This window comes from Ascaphus truei, chromosome 1 (assembly GCF_040206685.1).
Source record: "Ascaphus truei isolate aAscTru1 chromosome 1, aAscTru1.hap1, whole genome shotgun sequence".
Taxonomy (NCBI): domain Eukaryota; kingdom Metazoa; phylum Chordata; class Amphibia; order Anura; family Ascaphidae; genus Ascaphus; species Ascaphus truei.
Window position 1 is genome coordinate 330,034,312 of NC_134483.1, and position 19,345 is coordinate 330,053,656.

A 19,345-nucleotide genomic window follows, 5' to 3' on the forward strand; every position below is an offset into this window, starting at 1 on the left:
TTTTTTTTCCGTTTCACATTTTATTATCTTTTAAATAAACCACTCCAATGTATTCAGTGTGCCTGTTGTCCAACCTCTCACTACAATCCCCAACTGTATTTAATCAGACTGTGAATGGGATAAGACAGCTGTTCTCAAACTTTGGACTACTGATAGTCCCCAATGACTATAGTGGTGGACCCCAGAACCGTTTAAAATGAATTAGTCAACTCTCATTTGCAGCCCTTGGCCCTCTCTATCACTGTCCCCAGATCAGTGCTCTGTGATATCGTTTTCAGGCTCAAGCCTATTAGTTTGTATACATATCTATATTCCTTGTCTTGTGTGGCTGCACACCGTTATTAACATTGAAGTGTTCTACAATTAACATTGAAGTGTTCCACAACCAGTGGTCTCAGAAATGTACACAGATACTACGTGCATTTTGCAGCTTGATTTGTAGATTCATTGCATACTGTACACTCTACAGAACACACAGAACTAGATAGCGTGTCACTGTGCTTATCTCCGTGTGTACACATGAATAACAGCATGTGTGCATAATGTTACATGTGCCTTCCCACTAATCATCAACATGCACTTTATACAGCTAGATATCACATTTGCAAATCTTTTTTTATGTAAGGAAATATACAGTACTGTGAGATACAGTCATTTAAAGCTTCCTAATTTATAGATGTCTAAACCACAACAGGCTTACATGAGCCAGCTGCTTTAAAAATGTCAGGGATCGTTTAAAGGTTTTTTTAACCAACCTTTTTTTCCTGTCTAAAGTTATTATTGGCAAAGGTGTCTGTGGGACTGTATAATTTAAACCTGCATGTTTGGCTTGTAGATTTAGAGTAACTTGCGTGCTCTCTCCATTGGTAGGTGCGGCGCATTGTAAAAGAAGATGAGGCAATTGCAAAAGTGAAAGCAGAAGAAACTCAGGCTATTGCTGATGATGCCCAGCGGGACCTTGATGAGGCTATGCCATCTTTGCAAGCAGCAAACAAAGCTTTAGACTCTCTTGATAAGGCTGACATATCAGAAATCAGAGTGTTCACTAAGCCACCAGACCTTGTCATGACCGTGATGGAAGCTATAAGCATTCTACTTAATGCAAAGTGAGAAAATCAGTGATTTGTTTCTTCCGCTTCTTCACAGTGCATTTTTTTAATGTCTATACTGTACATAAATGTATGATGTTAAAATGCAAAAAATAAATTGGAGTGTAATCTGATATAAGAATATGTAGCAGACCGAGTTAAGATGAAATAAAATCACATTATCTTTTTTTTATATGAGGATGCATAATTCAAATATTATAATATAATCTGAAACGTCAGAAAACAACCACTTACTGATGTATCCATTATATGGAATGCATGTTTTTGTCTTTTCAAAGACTCAAATGATGTTCTATTTTTATTGCAGCTTTTCTGACTTTAAAAGCAAGAAAATCCTTGTCAGTTGTGAGTTTGAAGGTAGCATTGAAACGAAACCTAGATCAATAAGTGGATCAAAATTCTATATCCATGAAAATTAAAACAATGCCTCAACTTCTTTCATTACAAAATGTCAAGACATATATTTTTTGTACTTGTTTTTCCAGGGGAATTTGGAAGAGATCTTTTTTTTTTTTAAACTTAAATTTTTTATTGAATTCTTGGCACAACATACAAAAATTCCATATCACATTACTTAAGTATGATCCTTCAACTCAGTGGTGCGCAAACTTGGGGGCACGCCCCCCGGGAGAGAGTGGAACAGCCGGCAAGGGGGCGCAGTGAAAAAAGATTGCGCTCCCCTTCTTTAACACATTCATTTAAAGAAAAAAAATACCTATCTAGGGAGGGGGGAGGGGAGGGCATGGGGAATGCGTATAATATCTTCTAGAACAAGTGAGATCCTCTTCAACTATACCCAGGATCCTGTCCCCTGTGTGGACTCATCTCTATCCTCTGTCCATTTGACTAATGTCATCTTATATTTGTTTAATATCATGTGTCAAAAATCTTCTTCCCCTCCGCTATTCATCCCTGGACCAAAATCTGGATTGTCCAATAGGTGGGCCATCATTGATATTTTAGTGGTTAAATTACATCTGAGTTTTACGGCCTCCCAAATTGATAAGGAATTGGTTATTGAGGAAAGCGGTTTACTGTCAATTTTGACTTTCAATTTTGGTAACCAAATTAAATTGTGCAGTTTAAACGGAGAGCAGAATTATTTTTCCACCTCCACCCATCGCTTCAAATTGGGGTCTGTATGCCATTGAGCAATTTGACATAATTGGGCCGCTTTGTAATAGGACAACAAGCAAGGTACCGCTAATCCACCGGCCAATGTCGGCTGTCCCATGATCCACCTCTTAACCCTCGGTCTCCTGTAGTTCCATATAAATTTGGATATTAAAGATTGGAGGGAAAGGATATCTCTACGGACGACCGGCTCCGGAAGAGTTTGAAACAGATACAGAATTTAAGGGAGTAGATTCATTTTTATGCAGTAGATTCTACCAATCCACGATATGTTGCACGTGGACCAGATTCAAATGTCTTCCCTTAGAGTCTGCAGTAATTTGGGAAAGTTCACCTTATATAAAGCTTTATAATTGTTTGTGAGATATTTTCCGAGATATTTAATAGCCTTATGTTGCCACATAAAGTTGAAATGTATGGCTATGAGTTTTTCCATGTCTTTTGGTAGGTTTATGTTTAATGCCTCAGATTTTGCATGATTGATTTTAAAGCCTGAGATCCTGTTGAATCTCTCTATCAGATTAAATAAATTAGGTAAGGAGGTCAGTGGTCTGGATAACATCAACATTACGTCATCCGCATAGAGAGCTTCTTTATGTGTTTGGTTTTTAATTTAAATCCCCAAAATATCCATGTTTTTCTGAATATGGGCCGCCAATGGTTCCATACTTAGGGCGAATAATAATGGAGAGAGAGGGCAACACTGTCTCGTACCACTTTTGATATGAAAAAAGTCAGAGGGAAATCCTTGGTGGATAACCCGCACCGCCGGTTTAGTATACAATACTGCGATGGCCTTTAATATTCTATTCCCGAAGCCAAACGCCCCAAGCGTTGTATTTATATATGGCCAGTCTGTCCTGTGAAATGCCTTTTCAGCATCTAGACTCAGCACCATTGAATGGATCTTTTTAGAGTTAGCCAATTCAATCAAATCTATAATTGTCCTCTGCCTGTCTTCCTTTTATGAAGCCAACTTGGTCAGGGTGAATCAGTCTAGGCAGGATATGACTTAATCTATTAGCAATCAAATTAGAATACATTTTGATATATGTATTTATCAGAGAAATTGGTCTATAGCTTTAACAATTTGTCGGGTCTTTGCCCTGTTTATATATAATAGAGATGGATGCCTGGAGCATATGTTCTGGGAATGAAGCACCTGCTAGGATTGCATTAAACATGTGAAGAAGGTGGCGGGCCAATAATTTATGAAATTTTTTATAATATAAATTGGAGAAACCATCAGGACCACACACCTTGGATGGCTTTAGTTCTTTAATCATCTGCATTAACTCTATTTGTAAGGGGTCTTAAAAATTCATTATGATAAAATAGACTTTTATTTTTGTGATTTTAAAGGTTTGAGTAAAATTGATTTATGCTGTCTAATGTTCTTGTTGACATTTCTGTTGCATGGCTTTAAATGCCCAATCTAAGTGACACCTAACTTTACTTTGTAATGAAAATAGGTTTATATTTATCCATTACTTGTTGATGTTCTTTTTTGGTTGCTCACCCAATACACAATTATAAGAAAAAAAATACAACATTTCCAGACCATAACATGATACAAAAAAAATATCACTGTAGATAATATAGGTTGGGTACTTCACCATAAAGGGTTATTGTCTGATAAAATAATGAAGTCCAAAAGCATTCTGACCTTCTTTAAACAAATATATCCTTATTATGAATATTGTTGTTTTTTCCAGGCCTGACTGGACAGCAGCAAAACAACTACTTGGAGACTCAAATTTCCTTAAAAGACTTTTAGAATTTGACAAAGAAAACATAAAGCCTCAAATATTGCTTAAACTTCAGAAATACATTCATAATCCTGATTTTGTACCTGAAAAGGTCGAAAAAGTGTCTAGGGCATGCCGCTCTATGTGTATGTGGGTGAGAGCCATGGATCTGTATTCCCGAGTACTAAAAGACGTGGAACCAAAAAAACAGAAGCTCGCTGCTGCACAGGTACTGAAGGAAGTGGAGTCTGAGTTTCTCAAAGTAGATTTAGTTTTATTTAAACCTCGGCAAACAATTATGATTAATAGTACAGCGCTTTCTTCATATGATGGACAGGTACCTTGGTTCTTAGACAAATTAATCTTACTCCGGGCGTAATATATATACCTTTCTAAAATCTTTCACACTACATCATTCTTATGTGCTAGCATCTTCTTAACTGTTGTAACTTTACTGTAACTGTCTTTTCTTTGTTCTCATTTTCCTGTGTGTGTATGCGCGCGCGTGAGTGCGATGAGCCGTTAGGAGCCTTTGGCAAGGCCGTTTGTACAGATAATATGTAGTGCTGTGATTTCTCTCTCCTCCTGCCTCGTATCCTTAAAACATTAACTGATCCCATGCTGGTTCACACTAGCCCAGTATTAAACAAAAAACCCATAGTCTTCCTTCTTACCCAGCATCCTGTTAGAGTACTGTTAAGTCCAGGGGTTTCAGGCCAACAGGTACCATTTGTAATCTACTGTAAATGCAAAATATTTTCGTACTATCAGAAGCTTTGTGTAAGAAGTGATAAAGCAGAATCCCCCTAGAATAAATGTTGAAATATATTGAAAACTACGGTACCCCCAGAGCTGAGAACCCCATTTTTTAGCATCATGATCCCATGAAATATTAAAGATTAAAACAAAATGGTAGCCAGAGCCACCTACTAGAAATCCACAACATCATGTCCCAATTAAATTACGACCCGGAATTTTGTTTACGTGAGGCTGACCGGCCCTATTAAAGAATTATACACGGGTGCGTCAAGATATAAGTATCACGGGACCTTGAAAAAACATAAAACACAAAAAAATACATAGATTACTGCTTTTAGCAGTGTAAAGAAAATGAATAGTATCCATATATTATATATTCTTCTCTCTAAATACATTTGCAGATTGAGCTTGATGTCACAATGTCCACCCTTCGAGAAAAGCAAAGGAAATTAAGAGACGTGGAAGAACAAATCAAAGAGCTGCAAGATCAGTATGACAAAAGCCTTGGAGAAAAAGAGAGTCTTGGTAAGCGTCATAATATGTACATTATTACACTGAACTTGATGTTTAAACACCCCCCCCTCCCTTACCAGGTTTTATATACACGAAGACAAAGGGAGAGCCAGAATAGACGTCTGTAGCAGAGACTATGTCGAGCGATGTGAGAGAGGTAGGACAGGGATTAAGTACTGTGGCTGACCAATGGGAAGCGGAGGCAGGCCTGGAGGAGCCCTAAGAGCTGTCCAGGATTGGTCCCCAAAATAGGCCGCCCGGAGGTAAGGTTTAGGGTTAACTAGTAACCAGCATGTGGGCGGGAGGCGTGGCTTCACTGCAAGAGCAGTGAATAAATTAGCTGGTGCCGCCACGCGCTCCGTAACGGGAGGGGATGTGCGCGCAGGGGCAATGGCAGGCGCCCGATCATCAGCCGCATGCGGAGCAGCGGCAGCCCGACGGAGAGGATGGGGAAGCACCTTCACCACGGGGGTCGGGAGGGAGCGAGGAGGACGGAGCCGCACAGCAGCGGGAGTGGAAAGAGGTAAGGGGAGGTCACACTGTGACCGCCGTGACCCCCGAGTCCTCACAGTTGTGTCCAAAAAGCATTGTATTTAGCAGCACGGTACTGTACATTAATCTGTAACTGGACCAAAAGGAGATCTCTTCACAGATACTTCATCTTCTTAATGTGTAGCTATGTGAAGTACACATGAGGAACAGAGTACTTGAAGACACCTGTGAAGTTTCAAGAGAGCTCTGCACATTATTATATGTAGTACAAAGAGCCCTGTTATTGTTTTATTAGAATATAAATCCCAGTACAAAAAGTCAGAATTACATGACAATTCTACTTCAAAATGCAGAACTTGTTTAGAGGGGCATGTCCGCTTAGCAATTAAAAAACAACTTGCCTATGGTTCTATGAGTAGAAAAAGACGGAAGTGCCCACTCCCATAGCGTAATATGTTATTTTAATAATAAAAACCTCCCCCCCCTCCCCTGTTAGTTTTGTGTTGTGAGTCAGACGCTGTTATTGCAAAAAGTATTGGAATAACCACAAAATGAAGGAAGTCTAATGTAAACATTTTTATTGTAATTCCATGTACTGCAAACAAAAAAAAAATAAACTTCAAGTTATAAAAAAAAAAAAGCATAAAAGTAGAGTACATGCACTGGCAGAGCTAAATGGAATATAAACTGAGTTCAGTAAGTCGCCAAAGATCTCATTGAGGCGTGTCCGTGTGTGGCATCGTGCATCCGTCTTGTATCTGTCCTAGGGTTCCGCCCCATTTTTCCTTGCGTGTGACGTGCTCTCTCCAATGTTGCGATCTCGGTGCGCTTCGTCACTGTTGGCAACTTCAGCGTATGAAGGGAATGAATGTACCAATGTTAACTGACTTCCTCACAAAGACTGTAATATGCAATGTGAATATTCTACTAGTTTGTTTTATGTTAACTTTTGCTAAAGACTCTTAAAGCCACCACCAGTCTAAATTCTTTCAAGACTAAAACTATGTCACATTTTAATCTGGTCTGTAACTGTTGAATACGCCTATAACCTATATTATCTTTAACTGTTCATGCAATGCCTTTATATATAATATATAACCCTGTTAATTTAATGTAGCCATGTATTGTTATCAATCTGTGCCCAGGACATACTTGAAAACGAGAAGTAACTCTCAGTATATTACGTCCTGGTAAAACATTTTATAAATAAATAAAGGTTACACTCAAATACATATCTCATGAGAAATTTGTTGACAACCACTTGTTATTGTTTGGTTTGTGATAGCATCTTAATTACTTTCTGAGCAAATTAAAGGACAAAAGTGTGAATTGATACTTTGAGGCAGATGTATCAAAGCCTCCCTGGCTGCAAAGGTGGGGCAAAAAAAACTGCATTAAATTTATCAATGAAAAAATTCCCATTGGAAACAATAAGATTTTTGCCTTGATAAGTTTGGTGCAGTTTTTTATGCCCCACCCACATTTGCAGCCGGTAGACTTTGATATATGAGCCGCTATGTCTTTAATCAAAGTTTGCAAAAAACATTTGAGTATCTTGCAAACCATTAAGGGTTACAATTACTAAGCAAGTCTATTACTTCCAGGGCTAAAAATGTCCTATGAAAGAGCACTACTTTGTAAACACGGGCAAAAAAGATTAAAAATGGATTTAGAAATAGATTTTTTTTGTTTGTTTTTTTTAAGATTTGTTTATTTACATTTACTCCACTAATCATACCATGTTATAAGCTAATTTTAGTCCTAGGTGGAACATGAATAAAGCAATACAAATGTTTAACAATTGCTGGGGAGTGCTCAGTGGTGGATGTCCCATTAGGCCCGATAGACCCGGGCCTAGGGCGGCAAAATTTTGGTACAGCAAATTTTCTGTTTCCAATATACAGAGGACTCGCTCTGTTCCCTGCTGATTGCAGGGGGAGAGTGTGGGGCCTCTGTAAAGGTCTCTTACCTGCGCCTTCGTGCCGCCATCCTCCTTCTGTAGCATTGCGGTGTCAAATGACGCTTCAACGTCACATGACAATGTGATACCATAACAACGTGATGTCCATCGTGTCACGTTGTCATGGAAATGCGTTGTGACGGTCATTTCACGCTGCAATGCTGCAGGAGGAGGCGGCACAGGCAGCAAAAAGGCAAAATTATAAATCTGCCACTGGGAGGGCTGTTCTGTAATGCACAGTAGGGTTCTCAAATACTGAAGTATAAAAGTCAAGATGAGACATTCATGTTTAAAACGAAGTGTAATTAAATCTTCGATATAATAAATACATTAGGGCAAACTTATATCATCTAAAATTACCAAATCTGCGTTACCTTTGTCTATACCCATTGTAACTCATGGTATGAAACGCATCTTGTGGCTCACTGATTATACTGTAACAAAGGGACCATCCTACCTGACCAAAAATATCAAATACCTTACCAACGTAGAAAGAAAAATGCACAGAAGCGCACAAGGGATGGAGTTAATAACAGTATTTTAATAAAACAAACACATAAATAGCTGAGAGGATCCAACCCCTTCTCAGCTCAAGAAGTAAAATGCCTAGAAAAAAAGGCCATACATATGGTCTCTTGACATGAAATGTCTAGGAAAAATACATCACATACAACAAAAAACATTCAATGTAAAAATAAACAAAGAAAGTACTGACAGCCCAAGGGGATTTGAATGAAAACCACCATAGAGGACTATAAACCCGCTGACAGGGGGAGACGGACACTTACACTAGGGCAAAGGTGGGGGTCCACAGATGACCGCACAGGATCCGGATCGCGGCACCCGGGAAGATAAAACAGCCACCACTAGAGCCTCAGGCAGGTTCCGTCTCAGCCTCTCAGCAAACACGCGCAGGATGACCTGTCGTGACCTCTACGCGTTTCGCACCACGTGCTTCGTCAACGTAATTGGCTTAAAAAGTATGAATGAAAATGACACTTCATTGTGTACTTACTGCGAAGATTGTATTTGTTATTTTCATTGGGAACACTAATTGATGACATATCATCAATTTAATATTCTTAAACCTTAGCTGCTTGACTAATGATGGCATCATAATGATGTCCCAATAAGGAAGAAATTAAACAATTAGAACATGACAGTGGAAATTCCACAAACTGTCAAACAACACAAATACAAGTTTACTTGGTGGAATTGCGTCTTGAACAGCTATTCATGTTTGATTCAAAGCAATAATTCTGTTAAGTATTGCTCTTTTCTAGCAAAAACCATGGCGCTCACACAGGCACGCCTTAACCGAGCTGGAAAGCTAACAGCAGCACTAGGAGATGAACAGGTCCGTTGGAAGGAGAGTATTGCTAATTTCGAAGAAGAAATTTCAAACGTAATAGGAAATGTTTTCATTGCTGCTGCTTGTGTTGCCTATTTCGGTGCTTTTACAGCAGTTTATAGACAGCAGGTAAGTGTATCCATTTTTTCCGCTTCCAGTGCTCTACATTTCACAATAACTATTAAAATAGTACAAGTTTGAAGAATTATTAAAACAGTACATGTTATAATTAATATTTATGCTGTGAACCACCATTGGTTTGTGGGTAAATTAATGAAACACTTAATTGTGCAGCAGTATTAACAGGGTTGATAATGGCAGGCAACCTCAATAAAGCTTCAGCTATTACTGAGTAGATATTTGCATATTTTGCAAAACAATTCTGCAAACGGTTAAAAGTTTGCCAAATCAACTTAGTCAAACATTACATGTTAATGTGCAGGTCACATGACCCTAAATGCAGGTCCCATGATGCTTTATATACAACAACAAAAAAATTATTCTGGAAAAAAAGGGCCAATATTTTGGAAACATTGGGAAACTTTTTGAGCAATGTGAGACAGCTTAAATGTTTTGCTAATTCTATCCAGAGTTTCTTCACTTTTTGCTGGAATATTGTGAAAAAACACAAAATTTCACTAAAACATGACATTCGCGAGAAATTCGCAAAAACATTTGCAAAGCCCACTTGAAGACATTCACACATTTGTATTACTGTGCTTTGAGGATAGCAGAATGACTTTTGTGACATGATTGTATCTTCCTCCACCCTACAGCTAGTCCTGTGTCTTGCAGGAAGAACATAGCTGGTAGTGGGGGTTTTACAACAAAAAACAAAGAAGCCCAGTGCTACTTCCAATGTGACAAAAATACATAGTGAAATATCTATATTTTCTCTTGAAAAGGGTCATTTTGTTTAACCTTTTGGCCAAAGCGTCTTAAGCCTGCTGCCACTGCATGCCACAAGGCATGACCATTAGCAGGTCCTAACACTACCTGATTTAAAATTCTTATTTGCCTCTATAATTAGAAGAAGAATTATCACTGTTGATCTATCGTAACCCAGCAAAATGAAACTGACCTGCCAACTTGTAGATTGGGGAGGGGCGAGCTTAAACCCTGGGGGGGAGGAGAAACTAACCTCCAAAAACAGCTGAGACCAGCTGGACAAGGTTAATAAACACACAGATATCCAGCAAGCTCTAAAAAAAAAAAAATACCACATAATATATATATATATATATGAATATAAGTGTCAAAAGGAGTGCTAATGGGCGTGGCTAGGCTATTAGGTATTTCACTGTGTATTTTTGTCATATTGGAAGTAGCATTGGGCTTCTTTGTTTTTTGTTGTATACATTTTGCCACGCCCAGTAGCACTCCTTTTGACACTATTATACATATATATATTATGTGGTAATTTTTTTTTTTTTTTTAGCTTGCTGGGTATCAGTGTGTTTATTAACCTTGTCCAGCTGGTCTCAGATGACTAGTGTATAATTAAAAAGCTACAGTAGTGATTGATTCTCAGAATATCAAGAATTTTTATGCAAGCCCATGTCGAGAAACGGAGAAAAAAGGTGTTTTTTTTTCCGACTTGAAATTTAAATTGAATGGGAAGTCATACACGCATGTGCATTAAATCAAAACAGTATTAAAACAATACATATATAATACTGTACATATACTGTAGAATAAATACACACTGTATAGAATAAAAGATTATAACTTTTTATTTTGGGGGTTTCTTATGAGTCACAGTATGCCACCCACCTCATACAGTACGTACAGTACATGACTAGTGTAAAATTAAAATCTCAGAATAGCCAAAATTGTTATGCAAGCCCATGTCGAGAAACGAAACAAAAGTTTTTTTTCATACTTGAAATTCAAATTGAATGAGAAGTCAAACACGCATGCGCCTAAATGTGATGATACGCATATACGTTTCAACAAGGTTCCAATGAGACATACACGCATGCGCATAAATGTGATAACACGAATATGCGTTTCAACAAGGTTCCAATGAGACATACATGCATGCGCATAAATGTGATGACACGCATATGCGTTTGAACAAGGTTCCAATGAGACATACACGCATGTGCATAAAATAAAAACAGACGGAAAAGAAGAGCAAGCCTAGCAAAAGTATTGATTAATAAATAATACATATAGAAATGTGATGACATGCATACAGCATGCGTTTCAACAAGGTTCCAATTGTAAAAAATATTTTATATTCGGAAGAAAACGCGACGTTATATTTTTGTAATAATGTACTTCTTTTCCCTTTAGTATTCTGTATACTGTATCCATACAGTACAGTATTTGTCCTCATATTTTTTATGTGTATGGCTAAGGAGCCTCAGACTACTGTATACAGTATGAACTCGTAACGTTAATCTCTGCTTCAAATATAAATTTTCAAATTTACAATTACTGTGCGCACACACAGACTTGCAGAAATGTACTGTACGGCTGTACTGTGTACTGTATTGTACGGTTGAATTGCTATTAGACTTTTAAGACAACAGCTCGCGATCGCCCACTTGAGTTTCTAGACAGTATTGCAGACAACGCTAAAATGCAATTTTCTGCGCACGATAGATGGATTCTGCGCCCGATAGAAAACGGCTCGAAAAAAGAGTTGATTGCCACACGGTTTTAAAACAGAGCGTGTTGGGCCCCGGTATTCAGAGCGGTTCGGCGTACGACGCTTTAGAATAAAGGCTGGCGCAGCTGTACTGCAGTAGATTTTACACCTCCAGAATCACTTGGGACTTTCCCACACATTAAAGAATATGGCAGAGAAGAAAAGATTGCATGAAGTAGGAGAGAACTCATTGCCAAGCGATTAAAAGAAGACTTGTTAAAGTGGAAAAGGAGCTTGAGCCCAGAGTACTCTACAGAGGTGTGGATGCTAAGCACATCATGGAAAGACTGTGCTTGGAAAAAGTCCTCTGTGCGCTGTCACGGGAGACCAGGCATTTACAAATTTTTACCAGGATCATACATTGAGCAAAACATGTAAAGTGAAATAAATTGGAAATTTATTTTCATGAAAAGGGATACACACAATGATACACAAACTACATAAGAAGAGACATACTTACTTGGGAACTGGGGTAAAAAACTAGACTTTCCTAGCTAAATAGCACTCTAAACAAGAGTCTTTAGTTGACCGAGACTTAGCCTGAAATGTCCTGGAACCCAAATCGGCATGAAATTCCAGACGCCACCGCTCCCTTGTCTCCGGAGGACTTGCTTTTGCTTGATCAGGACTTAGCTACAAAAGTCCCAGAACTAAAATCAGCTTGAAATCCCTGCCACGACCGCTACGTTCGTTTTTGAAAACTTGGTCCCAAAAAGCTGGATTTAGAAAATATTTCGGATTGGTTTTTCTGAAGCGATGCTCTGCTATTCGTGCAAGAGCATCTTTTTCCACTTTCAAAACCATGCCGCTGTTTTGGCGCTTGAGAATCTGCCGGCTGATTAGCTGAGATGTTTCTTACAGTATTTTGGAGTTCATTCACAAAATACTACAGCCAATCACAGCGTGGAAACTTTCCTTCTAGCCAATCAGAGCGAAGCCGGTCCTGTGAAGTTGGGCAAGCAGGGATTCTGAATCTGCCAAGGGACATGCACAAGTTTGCCACCTAGTCCCTTGCTATTCAGATGCCACCCGCTGGGTCAGACTCCTCCAAGTCTGGTTGGGCAAATGGTAGTCTGGACGACTTCCATTCATCCCAGGTCATGGGTACTTGAGCCCTTCCCTCCTGCCCAAATGGTCTTCACACCTAAGGCATCCTCTGGTGGCTTTCAAGTCCGATGTCTGAGCAGACTTACTGGCACCAAGTTGGTACTTTGGTACATTGGTTCTGAAAGTCCCAGCTCATTACCCTGCACAACAGTGTATCTTATATGAAACACAATGTTAATAGAAATATACTTTTACATGTCCTAAGTCCCTGGGTATGGGGAATAGAATAGAAAGCTGCACTTTATTTCTACTAGCCTATATTCCCCACACACTATCAAATAGACTTGGACTTTAAATATCCCCTCACAACCTTATACAGGCATACCCCGCATTAATGTACACAATGGGACCGGAGCATGTATGTAAAGCGAAAATGTACTTAAAGTGAAGCACTACCTTTTTTCCACTTATCGATGCTTGTACTGTACTGCAATCGTCATATACGTGCATAACTCATGTAAATAACACATTTGTAACAAGCTCTATAGTCTCCCCGCTTGCGAACAGCTTCGATACAGGTAGGGAGCTGGTATTGCTGTTCAGGACGTGCTGACAGGCGCATGCGTGAGCTGCCGTTTGCCTATTGGGCGATATGTCCTTACTCGCGAGTGTACTTAAAGTGAGTGTCCTTAAAGCGGGGTATGCCTGTATATGGTTGGAGCACCCCAGAACCTCTATACTGGTTCTGAGTTACCTGGGCATTAACTGGGTATCACCCTTAACTTAGGGACCCCTCATAGTTACTGGGACACTTTTCATCCCTTTACCCCATTTACCTTTCTGGGTTGTGCTGAAGCAGGGAATCCTAGCTGTGAGTCGCGCAAGTGTTTTTAAGGGGAAATATTGCCGGGACAATGTGTCTACATGTATCTGAGAACCAAGCATGATTATCGCATACATTTTTGGGGTATCCAGCAACCCCCGATCCACGACTGCCTAGACACATTCTGACAACACTTTCTCCGCAAACCCCCCCTTGAAACTCATACCCTAGCAATCCCTGCTTGCTTGCATCCCTGGAAAGGCAAAAACACAAAAACTCTTTATTGTCGCACAATTACATATTATGCAGATACAATGGTTAGGGTCAAGAGCTCACACTTTTGAACTCCAAAACATGAATCAGAGGTAACCATACGGGCTTAACCTTTATTTGAGAGCCTGGTTACACCCTCACCATCACAAAATATAGTCCAGATCCATTCTATTCTGTAGGGCCATTAATCTAATCTGTACCTGTTCTTGATTAAGTAAATTAATGAATGTAGTTGTATGATTGAGAACATCATCCAGTACATCTGTAAGTACATTAAACCTGTCATATAACAACTCAACTCCTACATTAGGAAATAAGCTAGCCCAAAATTATTCTTTCCATAGACTACTTTTCAACCCCTGTGCGTTGGAAGTGGCTCTGCTATTCCTGATCCTGCCAGTGGGTCATTGTAAAGGCAGGTACAACTGTACCTAGATAGCAGGACCCTGTCCAACCACATGGTAATACTCTGTAGGCCCATTTTCCACAAAGCCAATACACTCCCCTAGGTAAACTAGAATTTGTGCAAGCACTTTTTACTATCTTAATTAAAACTGAAAAATTAAGGCTACATCCTCCCTGTAAATTTTTAGTTCAGGGCTGTAAATACATTTTCATACAAGTTTCATTAGTTGGTGGAGACACCTGACCCATACATTGTTTGTTGTTCCCAGTGCAAAATCCACCTAAAGGAACCTCATTTACCAGTGGAATTCGGTTTAGAAAAGTTCCCTGTAAACAAATTCAAATTAACATTTCATCATTTTAAATTCGGCATTAGTGTAAGGTATCCCTACTCAAGGGGTTAAATGTAATTCTCTCTTACGTCATTGGTGCCACTAGAGTATGGCAGGGATTCATTGTATATATTCCCTTGTGACCCATTAACCTGTGTAGCATTGTGCAAGATTGTATGATTGTCTGCAAAATAATGTGACCACAAAACAATAAACATTACAAATATTTCAAAATTGATCATCCCTTATCATCATCTGGATGGTGTAGGCTGATCTTGCCTAGCGGGGCATACATCTTAAAAACACACTCTAAAGCATAAAAAAATAATATTGAGTCCTGGAAAAACAAATTGTTCATTTAAGTCCGGGCCTTGATAATATTGAGTTCAGAAAAAACAAATTGTTTGTTTAAGACCGGGCCTTGCCTGAAGTCTTAATTCCTCGGTGGTTAAATGTTCTAGGATTATTGTGCCTAGATACACTAACAGTTGGTAAAAAACGCTGGCTTGATGATTCTTTGTCTTTGTTAGCTGTTTACGGTGGTGCCGGCACTTTTTTCTTGCGATGATGCTGCTTTGTATTCTCCTTGGAAGACTGTATAAGCTGCACCTAAGTTTGGAGAGACTTAAACATTTCATTAATAAAAGCACAAGGAGAGCGCTTTTAACCACTTTAATTTAGTATCAGCACAATTTTTTTGTTTTTCACCACTATCTTGGCATCCGCATATAAAATAAACACAAAAATACCTTGCTCACCAATTACAAAAGAAAGAAATCAACGGCGCATAGGGAAGTATCGTAAGAGAACACTGATAAGTGACAAGAGGTTGTCACTAAAAGTCCCTAAAGCTTGCACTCATTGTAAACTGTAAAATATACATAAAGTACCAGTTAAATAACTAATATCACTAATATCAAATTTATTCCAGACCAAATGGGAAATATCCACATAAACTTAACTATAACACAACTAAAACGTATACAACTTTTTTACCAGCTAAAAACTTAAGAAATGCATAAAATGACAACTAATAAATCATAAATAAAAGAGTCCCCATGTGAACGAAACGGACAGTATACGGTAAACAAAAATGCTAGTATGAACACAAGTGTAAAGCCCTATCAGAACATGAGGGGCCAGTGTCCATAATATACTAACAATGCTAATTAGCTTCACCACAAAACACTGCAGAGTAGCAGCTTATCACATTAATACTTAGTTCCCAAACAGGCTCAAAATAAAGCTATCCAATAGTTATGCTGGAAAATGTAAAGAGATGGGGTATATCCCTCTCTACATGAATATTCATGAAATAACATGTTGCTATGTGTAGCAATGAGTAGACAGCACCAAAACACAACAGTATGAATGGAGTCATTTCGGCAAGAAATGTTCAAGGATAAATAACAAAACAACACACATAAGGTAATGTTGCAATGAACAAAATAGGCAGAGTCCGCATATAGACAGGTGTGTAATGGAAAATCATATAAATTATCCTCTCTTTTGTTCATATGCAAATCCTATGACATGTGAACAACATACGACATAAAGAATGATGGTTTTTAAAACATCAGCAGCTTGAGATTTAAATATATATTTATCATGAATTTGACAATAGCTACTGCTTTAAAAAATTAAATCTAGATAGCCTACAGTTGCATTCTTTAAAATGAGAGGCTATAGATCAGGGTTCAAATTAAGACACCTTTTGGAGGGAAAGGAGAGGTAATGGTTAAAAGTTATAAAAATACATCACATATGCAGTTAACTTTATAGGAAAAATTATTTCATATCTGATTTTATGCTTACTCGTTTATATTGTACGCTTTGTGAAGTACTGAGTATACTTTTGACACTATTCAAATACGGAAATACATATTAAATATTATTGTACTGTTAATGAAACAATTATAACAAATAGCGTTAAAAAACATCTCCTAATTAGAACAAATAGAATTTAAATGTGTTTACTGGTTTCTGCGTAGAGGTAATTTGGATACTGCATGTGGGGATTATAACCCCTTCTTGTAATAATTCCTACATAATGGGGGCTATGCCATCTAAAGCATTTCATAAACTATGAGGTATTTATCCTAAAATAGATACAAAAAACAGAAAGCACAATAAATAAGCATAATTTCACATTTCTCTGATACAGAGCAAAATGAACTTTACAAAAAATAAGATAAAAACCCAAAACAGACCTGTTTGATCCTGCAAACTTAGTTCAAAAATAAATACATTACAGAATCATTCTCTTTCCCCATACTATAAGCTGCTTTTAAACATTTTTTTTTTCTCCCTCTCTCAGCTTCTAGTTAACTTTTCATGTCTGGAACGTGGTCTTTGTACATTCCTTAAGCTGGAGGAGGGGGGCCAGCCCGCTTGGCTGCTTTTAACCTTCTCTCTTTTAAATGACTGCTGTTCAAAAATCAAACGAGCAGTGTATTTAAGAAAACAAACCGTTAGTTTCCTAATATAAGTTTGAACAGAGAAACCTTGATAACTAAAAAACAAAACAAAACATCTCTGCAACCCTTCTTATAAAACATAAATCTTATTGTTTTATTTACTATTAATTTCTTATCTTTCTTACACACACCCACACACACATATACACAAGTTCTCTGAGTTTATCTTCCATCAACATTCATTCTCCTTTCTACAAAACTCCAACATGATCTTAATCTTGTGGGCCAGAGTAAAACTTAATAAAGCTTCCTTACTCCATAAGATCAGACTCTTTCTTTTTTGTTTAAATAAAAAATAAACATTTACTTTTTTTTTAAACTTTGCATTCTAGATATACCTTGCTTTTAGTCCTGACTCCTCTAAATCAGCACATAAAATTTAAATTTAAAACTTCATTTAAATATTGTAACACAGTATTTCCTACGCCCAGGAACAAACATGTGCTTCAGTAAAAATACAAATTCATATTTGAGTCAGGGTGAAATGACTTCTTTTTACAACTGCCAAATTTTCATTCTCTTTTAAAATATTACACTAACAGACTTTAACATACAATACTTCCTAGGTTTATTTTAAATGCTACTTGTAAATGGCAGCAGGCTTAATACATTTTGACAAAAGGGTTTAAACTTAAATGACCCTTTTACAAGAGATTATTTGTTATTTTTATGATTTGTACAACAAGTGACAATGTGAAGCGCCATGTACACTAATGGCGCTAAATGAATAAAGACATTCATACATACATACATTAACTATCAGAGTGACACACAAACACTTCACTCCATGACATGTATATTATTATGCCATCAAACTAGTTTCTATGAGCTTTCTAAGACAAAAACAAACAACATTTAAAGAGGATGTCCTCTTTTTTCTTCCATGCAGTATTAATGCATTCATTCCTAAAAAAACTACTTTAACATTCTTAAATTCAAGCCATTTCTTCCTAGGTTAATAATTAACTTCCATGTCTCACAGACATGCAACTCCTGTGCCTCACAGACATGCAACTCCTGTGCCTCACAGACATGCAACTCCTGTGCCTCACAGACATGCAACTCCTTTTCAGTGAAAAAAGGGTGAGAAAAAGGGGGAAGAGGAAAAGGGGATTAGAAAAAGGGTGGTCCACTAATGCTACAGTTTTTTTTTTAAAACTGAGCCTGATATGTTTCACTTTCCTTCTTATTCAATTTATTCTGCGTCACTAAATATCCATTTTTAAAACATTTTATTGCCATAAAGTCCACACATAATTTCAAGGGACGTACCCTGCGCCGGCGACTGAGAATGTAGGTTTCCCATAATTCTCCTGTATTACACCGATCAACGCCAGTCGATCGTGTACCAATAAGGTGCCCAACACTTGGTAGAATATAGAGCTAAGGAGCAGTGGTATTAAAAAATAAAATAGTCACCTGTTGCTCCTTAACAAAATCTTCTCTTTACAAGTTTTTTGAGACTTACCACCTTATTAACTGCAGTATTATACCTTCTGAGCCCTGAATTGGCCTGCCATATAGCATAAAGTATAATCTGACCTATCCCCGATCAACGCCAGTCGATCGGGTTCCAATAAGGTGCCCCACCACTTGGTATAATATAAGTAGAATATAGAGTTAAGGAACAGTGGTCTTAAAAATAGTTACCTGCTGTTCCTTAACAATAGTTCTCTTCCCAAGCTTAGGAAACTTTCCACCTTATTAACTATTACACCTTCTGAGCCCTGAATTGGCCTGCCATTTAGCATAAGGTGTAACCTGAGTTTATGGCAATAATATAAAAACAACAACAACAATACCTGATCAGTATAATATTGATAAACTCACGTGATACAGGGTGTCCCGTCACTCAGGTAGGTTGCCCATAAAGAACAAACTGTCTACAGATTACTCAAACAATTAATCTAACGGCTTTTTTTTTGTTTGTTTTTTAAAAGGATAAAGCCATACCTTATTCCAAGTGCGCACGTTTGAGTAATGTAGCAGTTGCTCCGTCTGGGTTTCCTGGTCCCGAGGTATTGGGTGTCCCTATCAAGGGCCGCCATCTGTGAAAGCATAGAAATAAGATCAATGAGTCAAGAGTTCAAAAAGTAACACATGAGTTTATCTGTACCATGGCACCATTGAGAGAAAAGAATTCCAACAAGGAACTCAGGCCTCTGAAAACATATTGCTTGGTATCACATTTTTATACATTTCAAAATGAGTAATACACCCCTTAAGGGGGCTGGCTTAGAGATAAATGATGATATGATGACATGCA

General features: G+C 38.0%; 1 protein-coding gene across 4 annotated transcripts in view; it reads left to right on the forward strand.

The window, feature by feature from the left end:
- The window catches only part of DNAH6 (dynein axonemal heavy chain 6), a 448,872-nt gene that overhangs the window by 297,802 nt on the left and 131,725 nt on the right, over window positions 1-19,345 (forward strand). For all 4 annotated transcript variants that reach the window (XM_075607019.1, XM_075606995.1, XM_075607010.1 and 1 more), the window contains 4 exons: window positions 871-1,106; window positions 3,959-4,220; window positions 5,152-5,275; window positions 8,999-9,195. In XM_075607019.1, the coding sequence (XP_075463134.1) occupies window positions 871-1,106; window positions 3,959-4,220; window positions 5,152-5,275; window positions 8,999-9,195 (819 nt within the window). The remainder of the gene's footprint in view (window positions 1-870; window positions 1,107-3,958; window positions 4,221-5,151; window positions 5,276-8,998; window positions 9,196-19,345) is intronic.